General features: G+C 36.3%; 1 protein-coding gene across 1 annotated transcript; it reads left to right on the forward strand.

The window, feature by feature from the left end:
- Positions 1-1,301: 1,301 nt before the first annotated feature.
- Positions 1,302-2,623, forward strand: LOC139084414 (olfactory receptor 2L8-like). Its single transcript, XM_070626840.1, has one exon. It carries the CDS (start codon positions 1,302-1,304, stop codon positions 2,238-2,240), a length of 939 nt encoding a protein of 312 aa, XP_070482941.1. The 3' UTR covers positions 2,241-2,623.
- Positions 2,624-20,253: the final 17,630 nt, after the last annotated feature.

Genomic DNA, 20,253 nt, shown 5'->3' on the forward strand with positions numbered 1-20,253 from the left:
ACTTTATATTTGTTTGGGGTGTGTGTGAATACGTATGTGTGTGTGTATGTGTGCACATTAGTGCATCTTCCTCTTTCATGTTGGGAACTTCCTTAAAAGTCTGGGAACATTGGGTTCTAAAATAATATTTAAGACTAAAACATCACACACTGTGTGGAACTTGTTCACTTATGACGTCTCTGGAGGAGAATCCTCCTCCTACCTCCGTGAAGACTGTCAAGGTGCAAAGTCCTTTTTCTCCATTTAAGTAACTGAACATTTCTCTATCCAAATTCCTTCCTTCAAAGAGTTCTGAACTATTTCATTTCTCATTGTGCCTTTTTCTTACCTGCTGTCTTTTCATTTATGACACATCTATTTCTTTATCATCATAATATTTGGGCTTTGAAAAAGATAAGTGATAAGTATATATGCTTAAATTCACACACTTATCTAGAAGTGGAGATAATTTTTAATACAAAAAACAAAATGGAAAAATGAATGAGTAAAAGAAAGTGTCATAAAGCAATGTATAATGTTATAAATGTGTTAGAGAAGCAGAGAGACAGAAAACACGCTATTTGGGAAATCTTGAGCAGAGTCATGAACGCTACAATAAGTGTGTGTAGATGGTCAAGTAAAGGGTTTTCTTTAACTGCAGCATTCAGAAGCTGAGTGAGGAGGCAGAAGAGGATGACGCTGTGTAAGTGGAACTTGACAATAAGGATTCATGCTATATTTCAGAGCAAATGAAACAAATGATAATACCTAACTTCAGGAAAACTTGATTTGACATTCTTGTGAAAAGAAGATTTAAGAAAGAAAGAAAGCTCCTCAAACATGAGCTGATAGGCTACTGCAATTTTAGAGGTACGTTTTGGGGCAAAATATGAAAGAAAAATCATCCCTTAAGGGTGATAGGCATTTATTGATACTGGAACTCCATGAAATATTGGTTTACATAAATTTTATATGCAGGCATTTTGAATACAGCATATATTTTAATGATACCTCAGTTTGTGTAGGGCAGTAAAACATATTTATCCTAATTAAGTCAAAACAGAAATCTTGTTTTTAAAATAATTTTAACATTATCTTACAAAATATTTTGGCCACAAATGTTTGCATATTCACATTTTAATCTCTGGATCAGAAAATGAGGTTTATTTTTCCCAAAATAGGTAAGTTCAGTTCTTCATTTAAGAGCTGTAAAATTTTAAATAATACACAGTCTAAAATAATAAGTTAAAAAGAGCTTATAGTTTTATACTTAACTCACTTGCTCTTGTGTCTGCCTCTAGGAAAAATCATATTAACGCCCTATGGAAAATTATAATCAAACGTCAACTGATTTCATTTTATTGGGGTTGTTTCCACCATCAAAAATTGGCCTGTTCTTCTTCATTCTCGTTGTTCTGATTTTCCTAGTGGCTCTGTTTGGCAACTTGTTCATAATGCTTCTCATCTTCCTGGACACCCATCTCCACACACCCATGTATTTTTTACTTAGTCAGCTCTCCATCATTGACTTGAATCACATCTCCACCATTGTCCCCAAAATGGTTTCTAATTTTCTTTTTGGAAACAAATCTATCTCCTTTATTGGATGTGGGGTTCAGAGCTTCTTTTTCTTGACTTTAGGAGGTGCAGAAGCGCTGCTCTTGACATCTATGGCCTATGATCCTTATATTGCTATTTGCTTTCCTCTCCACTATTCCATTCGTATGAGCAAAAGAGTGTGTGTGCTGATGATAATAGGATCTTGGATAATGGGCTTTGTAAACTCTTGTGTCCATACCACATATGCCTTCCATATCCGTTACTGTCAATCCAGGGCCATCAACCATTTCTTCTGCGATGTCCCAGCCATGTTGACTCTGGCCTGCATGGATACCTGGGTTTATGAGTACACAGTGTTTATGAGCACCATCCTCTTCCTCATGCTTCCTTTCATTGGCATTGCATGTCCCTATGGCCGGGTTGTCCTTGCTGTCTACCACATGCACTCAGCAGAAGGGAGGAAGAAGGTCTATTCCACCTGCAGCACCCACCTGACTGTGGTGACTTTCTACTATGTTCCACTTTTTTACACTTGTCTACATCCAAGATCCCTCAGATCTCCAACAAAGGACAAGGTTCTGGCTGTCTTCTACACCATCCTGACCCCAATGCTAAACCCCATCATCTACAGCCTGAGAAACAGAGAGGTGATGGGGGCCCTAAGAAGAGTGATTCAGAGAATCTGCACTGAAAAAATGTAGACAAAGCTTTTTGCATGTGTACCCAGGACTTGGTTATAAGTTCATTCATCCGTGTACAGAATTAAAAATATTATGTTATGCTTAGAGTGCAAGGACTACAATTAATGTAGAAAGGAAGAATATCACTTAGGTCTGGACAAAATTATCTTCTAAATATACAGACATGTGTGTATATATATACATATATAAAATTCTAAACCTTATCTTTTTTCTTCATGGTGCTTTTTCCCATCAATTTCAAATTAATTTTCAAATTCATGTATTTTTTGCTGATATGATGTCCATGATAATCATTGTCATGTAGAAATGAAAGCAGAAACTAACTGAAGTTGTCATTCAGCATAGCAGTTCTAGTATTTTCAAATATATCTAAAACAAAAAAATTTTCCCTGAAAGTCAAGATCTAATTGAATGTCAGAAGACTTCTTGTTATTCTCATAGTAAACCTGTAATTTACCTGTGCCAGTTAGTCTTTCTTTTAATTTAAAGAAACTTATCATTACAGGTATTTAGCTGAGACTTCAAGACTTCACTGGGGATTTGGAACTCCTTATAACACTCTGAATGGAATATGAGAGGTTTATGTCTCTATTAGGGTGATGAATGCTAAGGAAATGATTTAATTTCAGGTAGACCTCAGGACAACAATAAAAACTTGGAGGTGCTAACAGAGGTCAAGGAAACTGTGAAGTTAATTATAAGATGAGTGGGTCAAAGGTTTAGTCAAATTAGTGGGAATTAATTAGTCAAAGACATTCCCACACCCATCCCTGGCATTCTACATATACTAAGTTTACTTCCTAAGTAACGTTAAAAAACAAATTCAACTGAGTAAATTTTGAAGGGTATATTGGTTTTATTGAATGAATCAGGCTGCATCTCATCTAGCAAATAGAAAAGAGCTCTGAAGAGGCTTTACAAGGAGCTCTTGTAAAGAGGTGGAGGTGGGACAAGAAAGTCATTCTTGCAAAGAGCTGATTGTTTCAGGCAAGATCACCTTCCCTTAGGGGATGGCAGGGGTCTGTTAGGTGAGTTATCTTACTGGTGCTGACAGGTAATTCCAGATTGACTGGTTTGAGACTCCAGCCCTGGGGAAGGTTGAAATTGTAATTGAATTAGGTATTAAGTCTCGGTTTTGTGATTTGGGCTTAGCACAAGGGACTCTATTCTGGATTTGTTGTCTCTTTTTTAATCGTAGCCACTGCTACTCTTAGCATTAGATAATATCTCTCAGATGAGATTTTATTCTCTACTACTGCATCTCTTAGTTTTGCTGAAACGTGTTGAGAGAAGCCAACATCTATGGATCAATTTTACTCATTGATATTATGGCTCAGTCACTATCACAAATAGACGCCACCATTACATCCAATAAAAATCCATCCGCTCAAGGAAACTCCCTGGGTGAAGTGCTGTCACTGACCATCAGTGATAAGTGTAGAAATGCTCTTTACCCTCTCAGGTATGGCAGGGAGGGGAAGGGTCATACTCTACAGAATTTGAAGGGCATAGCACAAAATGAAAATATGAGGCCTCGTTCAAAAGCAGGAAAGACTACCATTATTGGTGTTAAGTATAAAGTTTTTCCTTCAAAATCAGTTTATTAGCTATAAAGTGAAATGCAAATTACAAACAATATTTTTGTATCATAATTTTATATATAATCAATAATAATACTTTATTATGTAATATCTTTATCGGTCATAAGATTTTTCTGGCTTGCTTTTCTTCGAACTTATTTTCGTCAAAATTTGTATTTTTCAGGAACTTCATTTATTATCAATATAAATGAAAATATTGTCATTCACTGGTGGCAAATGCTAAGATGCAGTTAAGTTTTGATGTTTTTAATTTTGAGAAGAATCTGCTTAAGTTACTGGAGATATTAAGAGTGCTCATGGGTTGTGAAAATGTAGACTGAATTTCTGATACCTTATATCAAAATATAAATTACGGTACAGGTAGAACTAATGATTATCAAGGAGAATTTTTTTCTAAAAAAGATTTCTCTTATGAATAAATTTCAACCTATCCATATAAATCAATTTCATGTAAGTCTGAATTTAATTTTAAATATAAATCTAACAAATGGCATTTTAGAAATTCCTCTCAAATTTCTGGTAACTTACGCACTTTGTATAATAAAGCAAAAGTGGCTTCATTTTTCAAATGCTTATTTATTCATTTTATCATTATATTTTCAATTACAAGTTAAATCGATGCTATTTTTATTCTTTTTGTTAATAATTGATTTCTGAAACTTCATATTAAAAGACTTTTCGATTCCATGAATAATCTGTCATATTAAATTTTAAATCTTCAAATTATCTTTAAATTTTATTACTATTTCTGATCCTGTGGATGTTTGTTTTGCAATGCTGCAGCAGCTTTGAAAACTATGGATTCTGGGCTCTGATGATTTCTAATAACTTCCTCACATGCATTAGTGCAATGGCCATGTGTACACTTTCATTTAAAATACTTTACTGACAAAGTTTACTTCCTAAGCTCCCTAGCATTTCCTGTCTTGACCTCAGGTGACATAGTTAATAATTTTTTAGTGGACACAGGGATGGGCTCTGGGACTGAAGGGTAAGTCAGCCTCTGACCCCATCATGGGCCATTGCTGCTGCCAGGCAGAGATTCTTCTCTTTAGTGGGCAGTAGCCAGCTCCACCATTGTTGCTTCATCTGCAGCTGCTGCTGTCATCACTGCCACCCGGCACTTCACCAAGGGAGTTTCCTTGAGCTGATGGATTTTTATTGGATGTAATGGTGGCATCTATTTGTGATAGTGACTGAGCCATAATATCAACAAGTAAAATTGATCCATAGATATTGGCTTGTCTCAACACATTTCAGTAGAACTATGAGATGCAGTAGTACAGAATAAAATCTCATCTGAGAGATACTATCTAATGCTAAGAGTAGCAGTGGCTACTATTAAAAAAGAGACAACAGATCCATAATGGAGTCCTGTGAGCTAAGCCCAAATCACAACCCAGCCACTCCCTCGGGGTCCTGTGGTACTTTAAACAGTTGTGTGGGTGCGCATGGAGAGGCCAGGCCAATTGCTCCTTGTGCATGCTGCCTGAGCCCACTTGTGCAACTATTGTTGCTGGACCAAAGCTGCATGCTAACACTGCTGCCCAGCATAGCTGTTCTGCTCACATGCATTCTCAGAGATAAAATTATTAAGAATTGTAAGATTTCAACAACAGAGTATTAAGCAAAGCAAGGATCCTTTCTGAGTGTGAGATCCTAGCAAGCACAGAGGCCACATGCCCATGAGGCCAGCCCTAAGAAGAGTCGAATGAGTGAGTATGAAGGGAATGGTGTCATGACAATCAGGAAAATTATGAAAATGTCTGCTGTTTTCATTAGAAATAATCTGAGGGAGTGTGGAATTGAGCAGAGATACCTGTTTCAGACTTCTTACCCATTTCAGGTAGTGAATAATGGAGATAATCCAGAGATCTGTATCTATTTTTGGCCCTGGCACACCATAGCCTAGGGGAAACCATGCCATATCTTTGGATTTAGTTTGCTGAAAAGCAAGATGGAGGCATTTTACCATATAGTATTAGTAAATAGTGTAGGAGTGGAAAAATAATTTGTCCTCTATCCTAGATTTTTGACTAAAGATACCTCCTGTATAATTAAAGACAGATTAACAGGAAAAAAACAAAGTTTCACAACATGTATACTCCTACCTACATGGGAGAGACCAAGGAAAACCAACTCCCTGAAACGGCCCAAGTCTTCACCTTAAATATCATCTTCATCTAAAGACAAAAATGTTGGGGGCAAGGGGAAAACCGTTAGTGGAGGTTACCAGGAAAGGCACAGTAAACTAGGACATGGTTGTAATACAGGTTTAAGTTGCTGCCTTCCCCATTGATGAGAGTTTCTAGAGATTTGGTCATTCACCACTTCCTGGTACAGAGAGGGAGACACCCTTACAAATGAAAATTTCCTTGATAAATATAAATGTCTTTTACACAAGGGTAAATTTTACTCCAGTTTTCAGAACTTGTCCTATGTTGATTCTTAAAAATAACCAGCATAAAATAATCTTTATACCAAAGAGACATATTTTGGTGTGGAAAATTCTGCTCATGTTTAATGGCATCATTGAAATCCCTTTTAATGAAATTCCTACAAAAGCAAGAATAATTCAATTTTTCATGCCAATAACTCTGAAAATGGGGAAAAAGAGATCACCAACAAATACTGAGAACTCCAGCTACAAGAAATGACATTCTTGGAATCTTTTATTCCAGTAGTCTCATGGCTCAGGAAAGCAGGAAGCTAATTTCTACTGATATTGTGTCTCACCCACAGGGCATTTGTTCTCCAAAAAAGCTCTTAATGACATTAGGAAGAGCAATATAGAAAGAAGACAGAGTTTTAAAATATTTTCCAATTTTATCCATTGTTTATGAGAATCTAATTCCGATAATTTTGAAAATTGGACAATGATGACTATGAGGCTTATAATTACCCTAGTTTTCTTCCTCTCACAGGGTCCCTGCTCCCTTTTCATTATGTTGCACTTTAACCATTCTTATTATCATCCAGTTATCAACTAGTAATTATTATCTTGCACTTCTCATTCATTCTTTTATTGTTTCATGGTGTGGGGACTGGCATTGGCCACACCAAGATATGTCTCTTTGGCATGATGATTATTTGGGGCTGGTTACTTTGCAGACAGGAAAGCAACTGAAAAGTAGAGTTTACTTACCCTTTGTTAGGAGACATTTACATTGTAAAGAAAATCTCCATCTGTAAAGATGCATCCTCTCTGTACCAGGAAGAAGGTGGGGATGACCTTATCTATAGAAAATCTTAATCAATGCCAAAGGCAAGGACTTAAATCTGCATAATAATCTTATTCCTGTTTCTAGTATCCTCCTGTAACTGACTCGACCCATCCCCAACATCATCCTTTGTCTTTAGCTGGATATGATATTTAAGATGGGGGCTTAAGCCATTTTGGTGAGTTGCTCAGCTTGCCTGAGTCTCTCCCATGTATACATGCTATAAACTTTGTTTAATTTTCTCCTGCTATTCTGTCTCCTGTGAATTTAATTTGTTTTCTGGCCAGAAGAACCCAGAGAGGGTAGTGGAAATGTCTTCCTCCCCTACAATGGCAAGAAGATGAAATTTTTAAAGCACATGGTCTCTATTTGGATGCTTTTATAATGCACACTGTGTTCCTTTAGTGTTTTATTATACAGTAAATTATCAAAGTTTGATTTACAGAAAGGGAAATGAATATTTCTTTTCCCCTTCCTATTTTGAGGGATGAGTATCTTTCCCACATAATGGAGTGTAGGCCAATTGTGTGATAAATTGCTCTTACTTTCCATCGTTTTCTATTTAAGTCTAAACTGGCATTTGGAGTCTGATTCTATCAGCTAGGGTTCTACATTGAAAGCAAAAGTAAAAAAATGTATCCCAACTGAAACAAAAAAGAAATATATTAAAAAAGATTCAGTGGCTTACAAAATCTTCATAAACACAGAAGAGTTAGACTTGGTGCATGAATATCATACACAACACCCAATAAGTGTCTGAAAATGAATTCTGTGAAGACACTCCTAGGACAAAGTATGAATAAAGGGTATTATCTCCCCACTGAGGATTATCAGATTAAGTGACCTTAAATCCATATGCATGGTTTAAAGGAAGCCTTGCAAGGAGACAGGCTTGAGAATTAGGTCCAGGAAAGAACTAGGCATGTGACTGATGCCTCAGAACTGGCCAGAGGGAAATACATTGGAAAAGATGAGAATGTTTTCCATAGTGGCTGCAACAGTTTGCACTCACACCAACAGTGTATGAGAGTTCCCTTCTCTCCACATCCTCTCCAACACTGTTTCCTGTCTTGTTAATTATAGCCATTTGATGGGTGTAAGGTAATATCTCATTGAAGTTTTGACTTGCATTTCCCTGATAATTAGTGAGGTTGAACATTTTTCATGAGTGTGCCTATTGGCCACCTATATATTTTCCTTGGAGAAATTTCTGTTCAGATCTTTTGCCCATTTTTTAATTTGGTTGTTAGATTTTTTGGTGATGAGATGTATGAGTTCTTTATCTATTTTGGACATTAACCCCGTATCTGATATATGGTTTGCAAATATCTTCTCCCAGTTGTTAGGTTGTCTTTTCATTTTGTTGATGGTTTCCTTTGCTGTGCAGAAGCTTTTTAGTTTCCTGTAGTCCCATTTGTTTATTTTGTCTATTGTTTCCATTGCCTGGTCAGACATACTTGAAAATATGCTGCTAAGATCTATGTCAAACAGTGTACTGACTAAGTTTTTCTTCCAGAAGCTTAATGGTTTCAGATTTACACTCAAGTCTGTAATCCATTTTGAGTTGATTTTTGTGCATAGTGTAAGATAGTAGTCTAGTTTCATTCTTTTGCATGTAGCTGTCCAGTTTTCCAAACACGATGTATTGAAGAGATTTCCCTTTCTCCATTGTATGTTCTTGGCTCCCTTGTCAAAAATTAGCTGTCCATAGATGTGTGGCTTTATTTCTGGGCTCTCAATTCTGTTCCATTGATGTGTGTGTGTCTGTTTTTGTGTCAGTACCATGCTGTTTTGGTCCCTATGGCTTTGCAGTATATTTTGAAATAAGGGAGTGTGATACCTCCAGCTTTGTTCTTTTTTTCAGAATTTCTTTGGCTATTCAGGGTCTTTTGTTGTTCCATATAAATTTTAGGATTCTTCATTCTATTTCTGTGAAAAATGTCATTGGAACTTTGATACGGATTGCATTGAATCTGTAGATTGCTTTAGGAAGCATGGACATTTTAACTAAGTTAATTATTCCAATCCAAGAGCATCGAATATCTTTCCATTTCTTTGTTTCTTCTTCAATTTCTTTCAACAATGTTTTATAATTTTCAGTGAACAGATCTTTCACCTCTTTGGTTAAGTTTATTCCTAGATATTTTATTCTTTTTGTTGCAATTGTAAATGTGATTGTATTCTTAATTTCTCTTTCTGCTACTTCATTGTTAGTGTATAGAAATGCAACTTATTTTTGTATATTTATTTTGTATCCCATGACCTGACTGTATTCATTTATTGTATTTAAAAGTTTTTTAGTGGATTCTTTAGGGTTTTCTATAGATAAAATCATGTAATCTGCAAATAGTGACAGTTTCACTTCTTCCTTTCCAATACGGATCTGTTTTATTTCTTTTTCTTGACTCTGGCTTAGCTCTGGCTATGACTTCTAATACTATGTTAAATAACAATGGTGAAAGTATGGTGATTCCTCAAAAAATTAAAAATAGATGTAACATATGATTCATCTATTCCACTGCTGGGTATTTATCCAAAGAACATGATAACATGAATGTATAAAGATATACACACCCCTATGTACATTGCAGCATTATTCACAATAACCAAGACTTGGCAGCAATCTAGGTACACATCAAGGGATTAATGGATAAAGAAGATGTGATATTTATACACAGTGGAATATTACTCAGCCATAAGAAATGATGATATCTGGTCATTTGTGACAACATGGATAGAACTTCATGGCATTGTGCTAAATGAAATAAGTCAGAGGGAGAAAGTCAAATATCTTATGATCTCACTCATAAGTAGAAGGTAAAAACCATGACAAACAAACACATAGAAACAGAGACTGGATTGGTGGTTACCCAAGAGAAAGGGAGCAGGGAGGAGGGTGAAAGGTGTTTAGACACATGTGTGTGGTGTTGGTTTGTAATTAGTCTTTGGGTGGTGAACATGATCTAATCTACACAGAATTCAAAATATAGAATTATGTACACATGAACTTTGTGTAATGCTATAAACCACTGCTACTGCAATAAAAAGTTTTTAAAAATTTTTACAGAAAGAAAAGATGAAAATGTAATAATACATAAACCACTATCCAATATGTAAGGCTTGTCATGGCAAAGCTGTGTGCTCTTTGAAAAACAGGCAAGAGGAACTGATGAGAGCCAATGAGGTAGAGACCCCAATGGCCTTTAGATACTTTAGATGTATCATAGATGGTAACAGACAAGGAAAGATCTCCCTGGGGGTACAATCAGGGAACATGGGCAATATTAGGCCAAGAAATTTGTCCCCAAAGACCAAGATCCAAAACCAGAGCAAGAAATAGCATCTAAGCCTGAAGGAGAGGAGAAGAAATTACTCAGAGATCATGTGCGTTTGTCAGGTGTCATGGTTTGGGGGAACTTTGTGGTATCTTTCTTAGTGGGTAGATGAATATAATTTCCTCGGTAAGAAGAAGTTTTCATACAGATAATTGGTACCAGAAAGGTTCAGTGTCACACACTGTGGCAATGACCACTTTGATTTACCAACAATTAAGAATCCTATTTATAGAAATGAGAACTCTTATTGAAAAAGTTGATTAGTCAGGGAGACCAATTTCAACCCTTACTTCCAGAGTGGGCACGTGAACCCTTCCTTCCACCACACCAGATTGCCAGGACTCTAGAATAAAATCCAATTCCTTTCTTTGGCCCACAAGAGAAAACCTAAGCAATATAGGACTATGTTAAGAAATGAAATTTCACAGAATTTTTGTCTTTACAAGTAGTGGCTGAGTTTCTTTCAATACACATTATAAATTTCACAATTTTTGGCTATCTGGTGAAGTTAGAAGTGACAACTACAAAGCTGCAATGATATTTCTCTGGTGTTAAAACTTAACTCATGATAATAGCAACCAAAATTCAGATGTCAAATATTGATTAAAGAATCTTCATTGAAAGTAAATGAATTCAAAGACCTATAATTTGCAGAGGAAATCATTAAGCTCTAAAGAATAGGAAGTGCTTACTTTCTCACAGAGAAAACTGACTATTTAATGCTCATTTGAAATGCAAGTAGAAATTTAACTAGGCTACTAATTTCGAAGTATTTGGAGTTTGTGCTCTGATTAGTATCTCATAAGTTTTAAATGGTCTAGCCCTATTTTCCCTGGAAATGATGTCCTCCCAATGTGCAGTTTTACAATAGAATAGTTTTTTGAATATATGTATATCATGTTATGGCAGAACTGTTTACTTTTATATGTTGTCTACTTTACATCTTATCAGTCTCTAATAAATTATTTTATCAAAAATATAGTTCCATCATATTTTTCCAGGTAGTCTTAGTTGACTGCCTCTGAATTAGTGAGTTTGTGTTACTAGAAAGATTGTTGCATATCATTTCTTTAATTCCAGAAAATTTCACAAGCATAATGGAAAATGAGATGCAATTCTTTGTTTATAGTAATCTTTGGATACATTTTTCTTTAATTTCTAAATTATTCTTTCATTTTATTTTGCTAATAGTGTTGAAATTGTAATAGAGAAAAAAAGTGGGGTAAGTAATTCTGAACTTACAAACATTCGTGTCATACTACTGTAGGGTATTTTGAAAATATACATGTTTGGGACCTAACTCCAAGTTTTCTGATTCAGTTTGCCGATGCAAATAATCTATAATCAACCTATAAATAAAAAATTTGGGTGAGTTTATTATGAGCCAGAGTGAGGATTATAACCCAGGAAGGCCTTAGAATTTGTTCCAGAGAAGCATCAGTTTCAGGACAGTCATATATCTTTTTAGAACAAAGCAAGGTACATTAAACACATGCTGGATACATTTTCAAAGAGGTATTCAGTTGCAAATTGCAGGTTAACATGACCATGATGTCAGGAAAGAGACTAATCTGGGTGTTACCAACAGGGTGTTACCAATAGGGTGTAGGAAGGGAAGTATGCATTCTTTATCTCACAAAGTGCATTCTTTGATTTAATGGATAAGCAGATGTACAATGTATGTTTGATAGGCCATAAGCCAGGCTTTCTAGTTCAAGCTGAATCAGTTTTGAACTTGAATAGTTGCCCCATGTACCTCAGTATGTAAAAGTCTCCTGTCATTTTTCCCTTTTGATCAATATTCTTTCAATAGAAAACATTGCTGAACAAAATATTGTCCTTTGGTGCCAGAGTGGTTGCTGCCTGCCCTGGGTCCATCATGTCTCTTGGTGCTTGGCTTTTATTTGACTGATTTGCCCAGTTATCCACAGTGGGGGAAATAGTCAGATATAGTGGACAAGTATAGAGGTATATATTAACAGGGGAAGTGTTTCATAGGCTATGTAACTTAATTATTTTTAGATTATTGCACAAACATTACACATGTGTTTTTACATGACTTTCTATAGTTACATTGTTTATAACAATCATAGAACAGGTAATCCAATACTTGAAATGATTAGCTTAAACATCAATTCTTAGGCTTAGCCTTAATAAAAGGAGATTTGTACAGGGTTGTAGGACTCATCAACCATCTCAGGTTGCTGAGAAATCATTACTCTAGCTTGCATGCCAGTCATACAACACTGAGAAAACAGTAATTAGTTTGAATATTATGACTAATAAAAGAATTCCAAGGAATAGCAGAAATAGGAATTGCAATCCAGGTAGCAAATGGAAACCAATACTGGAAAGGAGCCAACTAAACAAATCAAAACAAGGTATAAGATTGCATAAGGCATTCACCTGCTTTTTTTAATGTGCTTTAGCAGAGATGACATATTGGAAGATTCCTCAGGTATAAAAACATTCAGTTTAAATGACTTATGTGTACCACCTTGGGATGCTGTAAGAATATCTAAAGCCATTCTATTTTGAAGGACAATCTTTCTCATTAAAGCCATTTCAGTATCTAATAAGGATATTCCTGTGTGACTACTGTTAAGGGCTTCTGTATGTGGTATGACGTCCTCTAGCCCCAAAGGAGGAACAACTATAGCTTGCTTCTTGGTGGTCACACCAGTGGAATGCTGAATGAGCCCATCTGGCCTTAAAGAGAGGGAAATTGACAACAGGTTTTAGCTCAGCGTGAATCCATCCCTGCATCTAAGGGAAACTCAGGGTGCAGTGTTTTAGCCATCCAGGCAGCAGCCAAGGCCAGAGACTTGTTTCATCTAACTATTGAGTTCCATTATGAGCCACCCAATAAATACCTGGCCTTCAAGACCAGTCTGTTCCAAATCAGTCACTTTCTTTAAGTATGATAGTATTTTGAAACTTTAAATAGAACAGTTATAAAGTAGGTATTACATTTTAAGCATAGCAAATGTCTAAATGTGGAGACACAAGGTTGGGAATGCAGGCCTGGTTCGGGGTCTTGGCACAGCTGTCTACAACAGATGCTGTCTTCTTCTCATCCTGGTATGGTTCTTTCCAACAGGCTGCAAAGAGTCTTTTATTTGATGTGTCCTTTGATAAATAAATTCTCCAGGTTATAGTCCATTATCCTTAAGGTCTGGGAGCTCTGTGGAAAGAATCAGATCAGGCTTTTCATTTAAGTGTCTCAATGGGACTCTGATAACAATGTAATATCTCCCTTAAGCAAAGTTGGTTCATATACTTCCTCATCTAATTGCATAAGACATCCAGTTATTATCTTGAAAGGAGAGAGCCAATGCTTACCAAAGGATGTAGATCTAAGATTGAAGAGCTTTTGGACATGAGAGACTAAATGCTTCTGAAAGCATTGCCAATTAAGTTTTGATTATGCTGTTAGTCCTTTCCACCAATCCTGAGGGTCAGGGATAGTAAGTGCAGTGAAAATGCTGCATTATTGGCCAAATGTTAGAAATAGATTTAAATATTTGTCTGGTGAAATGAGTTCCGTGGTCAGCGTGTAACTCAGTAGGAATTCCTCAAATAAAAAATATCCTTTTCAATAATAATTTGCCTAAAGCCACCACTCTTCTGAAGGAAAAGCCACAAAACATCATGAGAACATACAGATCATTACAAGATATTTATCCTTGAGATGATATCATTTGGACAAAGTCCAATTGCCATACTTCAAAAGTGTTCCTTAGGAAGGGGAAAGTGGCCTTGTGACTCATGAAATAGTTTCCCTAGATTACATTTTGATGATATAGCACAATGAGTATAGGTTTTATGAGCTGCTGTGGGTGAAAGTTTCCAAAAGTATTGTTTTCTGCCTTTTGTTGCCACATTTACTTGTCTTCTTTGGTGATTTCTTGAGCCTATAGGAGGAAATCTTTTAGAGGGCTATCAGAGTAAATAGAAAGTAGCAGGCATTCTTGAGGCTAGACAGCAAATCCAGCTTGATAACATCCTTGATTATAGTTTAAGTAAGACCTATCTGTAAACCAATTAAATATTGGCATGCAGTTGTGGTTTATTCCCCTTGTGATGTTGGAAGTAAGTTAGCAAGGTTAAAATAGTGAATAATCTTTCCCTGCCAATATAAACTAAGAAGGTTTATCATCATTTTCTTGACAATGCTTCCCATACAATTTACCATACCAAACAAGCCTAATTAGTATGACTTCCTTTATAGGAAGAGAGAACAAATTTCTTTGAGGAGAAGTCTCAGGGACCTCCTGAAAATCCTCAGAGAAATTCTCTTCTTTCTTCTGGGTCAAAAGAAAGCCTTTATTCAGGATTTGAAAATTGTGGGGTGGGGGGAAGAGGAGGAGCTTGTCAAAAATATCAAAAGATTTTAAAACACTTGCTCAAACAAGGTCAAGTGTCTGCTGATCTTGTCGCTGTGAAACAGTCAAGGGAAAACAGAGCATATCCCTTTTGAGAGAGAAAGCCAAATTCTAATTCTTGTACAAGCTTACTTTATATATTAAAACTTATTTACTTAATTGGATTTACTTTAATTTTAGCCAACTTGACTAGGCAAAAACTCTGACTTTCTCTTTCACAAACATTCTATAACTTTCTTTTTACATTCAGAATTGTCCCATGCTATTGTTCGTCCCTTCTAGTACTTTAGGACAATTTTTTCTTAACCTAACAAACAAAAATACTTCCATTCTTTATACCTTCTTTACTGAAAACACATTTTATTTTCCTTGTATACAGAGCTGTTTTCCTTATTAATTTCTAGTAGCTTTAATTATGTATATCACTTAGAACTTTTAACCCTTACAGCCCTTAATTTCTAAGTAAAAACTAAATAAGCAATTGTAAACTTTTTTTTACATTAGAATTTTGGGGCAAATTTAAAAATATATTTTATGATTTCTAGAAACATGTTGCCTTTGTAGTACAATCTTCCAGTAAAATACAAAACATGTTTACTAGTAGACCCAAACTCTTTTTAGTTTCTCTGTAATAAGAAACCAAAAGAAGACAAACTTGGATACATTTAACAATAATGTTTCAGTATTTTATCTTATTTGAAAATAACCCAGATACTCAAGTTTTTATCATTTAACTTAATTTAGCAAAACTCTAAAGTTTTGTTACCAAAAAGAATTTGACAGCTGATTTTTTTCAAGTATTCAGACCATAAAACATAATTTCTGTACCCATAAATTCTTATCCATGTTTGTTTATCTAAATCATTTGTTTCCAACAATTATGTTCAGATTACACACAAAAACTTCATGAGACATTAGACAAAATTAGCTATCTTTTAAAGCTATGATTTTGCTGATGAATTTGTAACAGACAACAAGAGTTTATTTGACTACTAAAACAAGGCTGCATGCCTGCATCATATTCAAATACTGACAATTATAAGGACATGCCTATTTCAATCAAACCAACCAGCTTAAGCAAGCTTTTGTTTACCAAAGATTAATTTGTTTCAAGTTAACTTGAAAGACATTGGGTTAATTTCTATTACATTTATAATTTATTTAAGCACTTGCTTTAAGTCAATTAAACAGAGCTCTTGATTTTGGCCATACCATCCAGAGGTAAAATATCACACGTATATAACATACATATACACACATACACAGAATCTCCACAGCTATTCTTTTAAAATTACTGCCATGAATCAGGTACAGTAATAGAAAGCTCCCTACTTATGAATCCAAATTTTGTTTTAGGCTGTTTTACTAAAATCTGTGGAGAAGACAATAAAGATGCTAGATTTGGGGCAAGGCTACTCTTATGGTCATTTTTCTGGCCTTTTCCTTTTTTTTAAATTCAGTTTTAGGAATTGGTGATGAGCTAGATAACAGTTCCCAGAGAAGCAAGGCCATAATCCTTTTTAAGATAAAGGAACTGAGTGGAATCTGAACTGCCTCTAGAACTGCTTTTCCAGTCTTACAGGATTTGTATGTCGAGGACACCTGTCCAGTCCCATCACCCTAATTTCTATTTTTCCCTCTGGGTGCTTAATTTTAATTTAACTTAAGGAGGAAGGCCTGGGAAGAAAATTCCTATCAGACTCTGAATATCAGCTTCCAGTTTGGCCAAATTTCTGATCTTAATTTGCTTAAATCCTTTTGAAGACCTTGTCAATTTCAGCCAGGACAAACAATAACTACCTGGCAGTATTGAACAGTTCCAGTAATCTTTAGTGTAGCAGTTTCCCAGAGAATCTCTCAGAGTCTCATTTACTCATAGATTATGGAGGTGTCTGTAAAGTCATGGCTCAATATACTCCCTTAATTACTATTTATAACAATTTTCTATGAGCTTTCTGAACAAAACTTTCAAGATTATTTTGGAATATTGAAGTTTTTGCTTTTTAAGTGCACTTTTAAATAATCTTATCTAATCTGAGTGTTCCTTCTGTATGGGAGGAAGACATTTCCTCTTCCCAAATGTGGGTTCGTCTGGCCGGAGAAGGAATTAAATTCACATGAGACAGAATAGCAAGAGAAAAGTAAACAAAGCTTTATGAGGAACCATGGCCCGGGGCCTTTCTTCCTGAAGGAAGAAAGGGCACTGAAGAAGTGGGGTGCACATAGTGGTTATATACCCCCAAACAGGGTGTTTCACATGTGATTGAAATGTCCCTCCCACAATAGTCACAAGATTGCCCTGTCGGCACAGTGCTTGATGGACACAGCAGGTAATGGTCTGCTATCTCGGTGGGCATAGCAGGAGGCAAGTCTATCGTCTGGAGCTGGGTGGTCACAGGTGACCACAGCAATCAGTTCCTAGCCTAAGGAAAGATGCTTAATCCTTAAAGAAATGCCAGTGTTGGGAGGGGGAGGGAAGTTAGTTACAGGAGGTTACCAGACAAGCACAATAAAATGCAGATTTAAGTCCTTGCCTTTGGTATTGATTAAGAGTTTTTAGAGAGAAGGTCATCTCCTTTCTTCTTCCTGGTACAGAGAGGGAGGCACATTTTACAGATAGAGATTTACCTTACAAATGTAAATGTGTCCTAACAAAGGGCAAGTTCCATTCCTCAGAGCCTCCTTGCCTGTCCCAGTTTATCAAAAGCAATCAGCCTCAAATAATCGTGATGCCAAAGAGACATATCTTGGGGTGGCCAATTCCAGGTCCCCACACTTCTAATGGCCAATGGAATTCCCCTGAGGCTGGCAGCAGTTTGGTAGGACCCGTAGCCATGAATGGAGTGCAACCCCCATTTCTCTCTGACTATCTCTGACCATAAAATGGGTTGTGACTGCATTTTGTCTGACCATGTTTAGGGACCTCTAACCTGACCTTTAAGCCAAGCCCTCGGGACATCAAACAAGCTTGGTAAAATATTTTTTTGCTGTTCTTTGTAAATATTTATAGCTTCCAGAACCTTTAGCTTTTGAGCAATTGTGCTGGAAGTTGGCAAGCTCAACTCTTTAAAAATTTCTTTGTTACCTGGCTCTTAGAAAGCAGCCCCACTGTGGCCACTGTAATTTCAAATTATCCTGTGTTATCTTGCTAGCCATTAACAGCTATCCTTATTTTGTTAAGCACTTGCAAGTCACAGCATGAAGCCAGCCAGAGTTTGGACATGAGGCTGCCCATTTGGGAACTGGTCATCTTTTAGAAGCTTGCTTTCCCAGTTTTCTTTTAGTTTTCTTTTGCTATAAAATCTGAACAATTCCTAGGGACAGTACAGTGGGTCAGAAATATCCTACTTGTGAGTGTTACTCCCTAAAGAAATGTTGTAAACACTCTCTTACATGCCTTGGTTTCTCCCACTGGCAGCCTCAAACTGCCATGTGTGTTCAGAGCTTGGGTGACCAACCCTCATATAGGCTTCCCTGGATGGGCCTTTAATTAATCAACATGAATGACAGCAGAGTTCCCTATGGGACCACTACACGTTATGAGGATTTGACCCTCCAACACTCCTGCTAAGGTTCTCAGTCACCTAAGAATGTCTTTCAGCCAGGAGGAGCAACATCCCTTTTTTTCGGAGCTGGGCACATTCAGTATCTCATTTCTCCATCAAGCAGTTTGTCCAGACTTTATATAAACACAATTATTTACAATTTAAAGTTAAATTAAAAAGATTAGCCTTCCACATTCACTCCAAAGTTCCCTCTAGGCTCCCTTGGCCTAGGAAATTCCTCCCAGGTTTTCTCTTTCCTGGTAATTCCCCCTAGGTTCCTCTTACCTAAGGCATGTACTGGTACCCCCTTAAGACACCAAGTCTTAAGGTTTGAAACTGCTCATATAAACTCTGGAACATTGACTTAAAATGAGGCGGTCCAGGTTTCAGGAGAACTCACCAGGGTCACCTGAAGAATGCAATGATCTGGTGGGCTCAATGGGCTCCTATTTGTACCCAATGCTAGTTCAGTGTAGATTCCAGGTGGGCTCTGGTGGATTTCTCTGAATTTCTGCTGCAACTATGCCAAGAAGTGTTGACACCAACCAACTTATAAATCAAAATTTGGGGGAGTTTGTTATGAGCCAGAGTGAAGATTATAACCCAGGAAGGCCTTAGAAGGCATTCCAGAGAAGCATGGGTTTCAGCACAGTCTTATATCTTTTTATAACAAAGAAGATACATTAAACACACCCAGGATATATTTTCAAAGAGGTATCTCAGTTGCAAATTGGCAGGTCAACATGACCATGATGTCAGGAAAGAGACTAATCTGGGCATTAACAATAGGGTGTTGTTACCAATAGGGTGTAGGAAGGGAAGTATGCATTCCTTATCTCAAGAGAGTGCAGTCTTTACTTTAATGGATAAGTAGATGTACAACATATGTTTGATAGGCAATAAGTCAGTCTTTCTAGTTCAAGTCAAATCAGTTTTGAACTCGAATGGTTACCCCATGTGCCTCAATATGTAAAAATCTCTTGTTAAGTTTAATTGGGATATGTCTTTTCATTATGTTTATGTTTTAATTAGTTGAGTAGTTATAAATAATATATGAAAATAATATAAGCATTATATTATAAAAATATTTAGAATTTGAACTAATTCTCTCTCTAACTTAAAAAAAAGTTTTCCTCTACCCTTCTAAGTTCTCAACTGGGAACCCTGTAACAAAAACTCCTGGGCATGTGGCTGGTGGCTTAGAACTGACCAGGTGCAAATTATAAATACATTAGAAAGGATGAGGATGTAGTAATGAGTAAGCCCCTTAAAGACATTAAGAAGAAAAAATAAACCGAAGTTTATTAACATGTGTACCTCATGTATACATGGGAGATACTCAGGGATAAATTAGTTGTTTTCAGAGGTGGCTTAGAATTCCATCTTAAATACCAACATCAACTGAAGAAAGAAAATAGAAGGGTATAGGGGAGGCAAGATCTAGGAAGATGACCAGGAAAAGTATAGTAAACAAAGTAAAGTTTGTCAGGAAGATTTCAATCTGTGCTTATCCCACTAAGAGTTTCTCATGATTTGGTCATCTTTCTCATTTTGCTACATAGAGGGAGACACCTTTACAATTGGAGAGTTCCTTGATAAGTATAAATTTCCCTTACAAAATGGTAACTTCTCTGTTTACAGAGCTTCTTCTGTACCTTCTCTTTCTCAAAATAATCAGTTACAAGTTATCCTTTGCCAAAGAGGCATGTTTATGGGTTGACACCATAGGTTAATCTTGACTACTGGTTCTGCTGTGTATGCCTTCTTGTTTTTTAGTTTCGTATATTTATGACTCATTTAAGTTTTCATCTTTCATTTTATTGACATAGAATATTTCTGTGTATGACCTTACCACAATGTATTTACCCACTTTGAGTCTATTACATCTAATGCTGCAATGGGGAGTGCAATACTAACCCACTGGTC

The sequence above is a fragment of the Equus przewalskii genome, chromosome 7 (genome assembly GCF_037783145.1).
Source record: "Equus przewalskii isolate Varuska chromosome 7, EquPr2, whole genome shotgun sequence".
NCBI lineage: Eukaryota > Metazoa > Chordata > Mammalia > Perissodactyla > Equidae > Equus > Equus przewalskii.

What these genes read in the sequence shown, in the direction of transcription:
- LOC139084414 (XM_070626840.1), top strand. Translation starts at nt 1,302, where the DNA reads ATGGAAAATTATAATCAAACGTCAACTGATTTCATTTTATTGGGGTTG.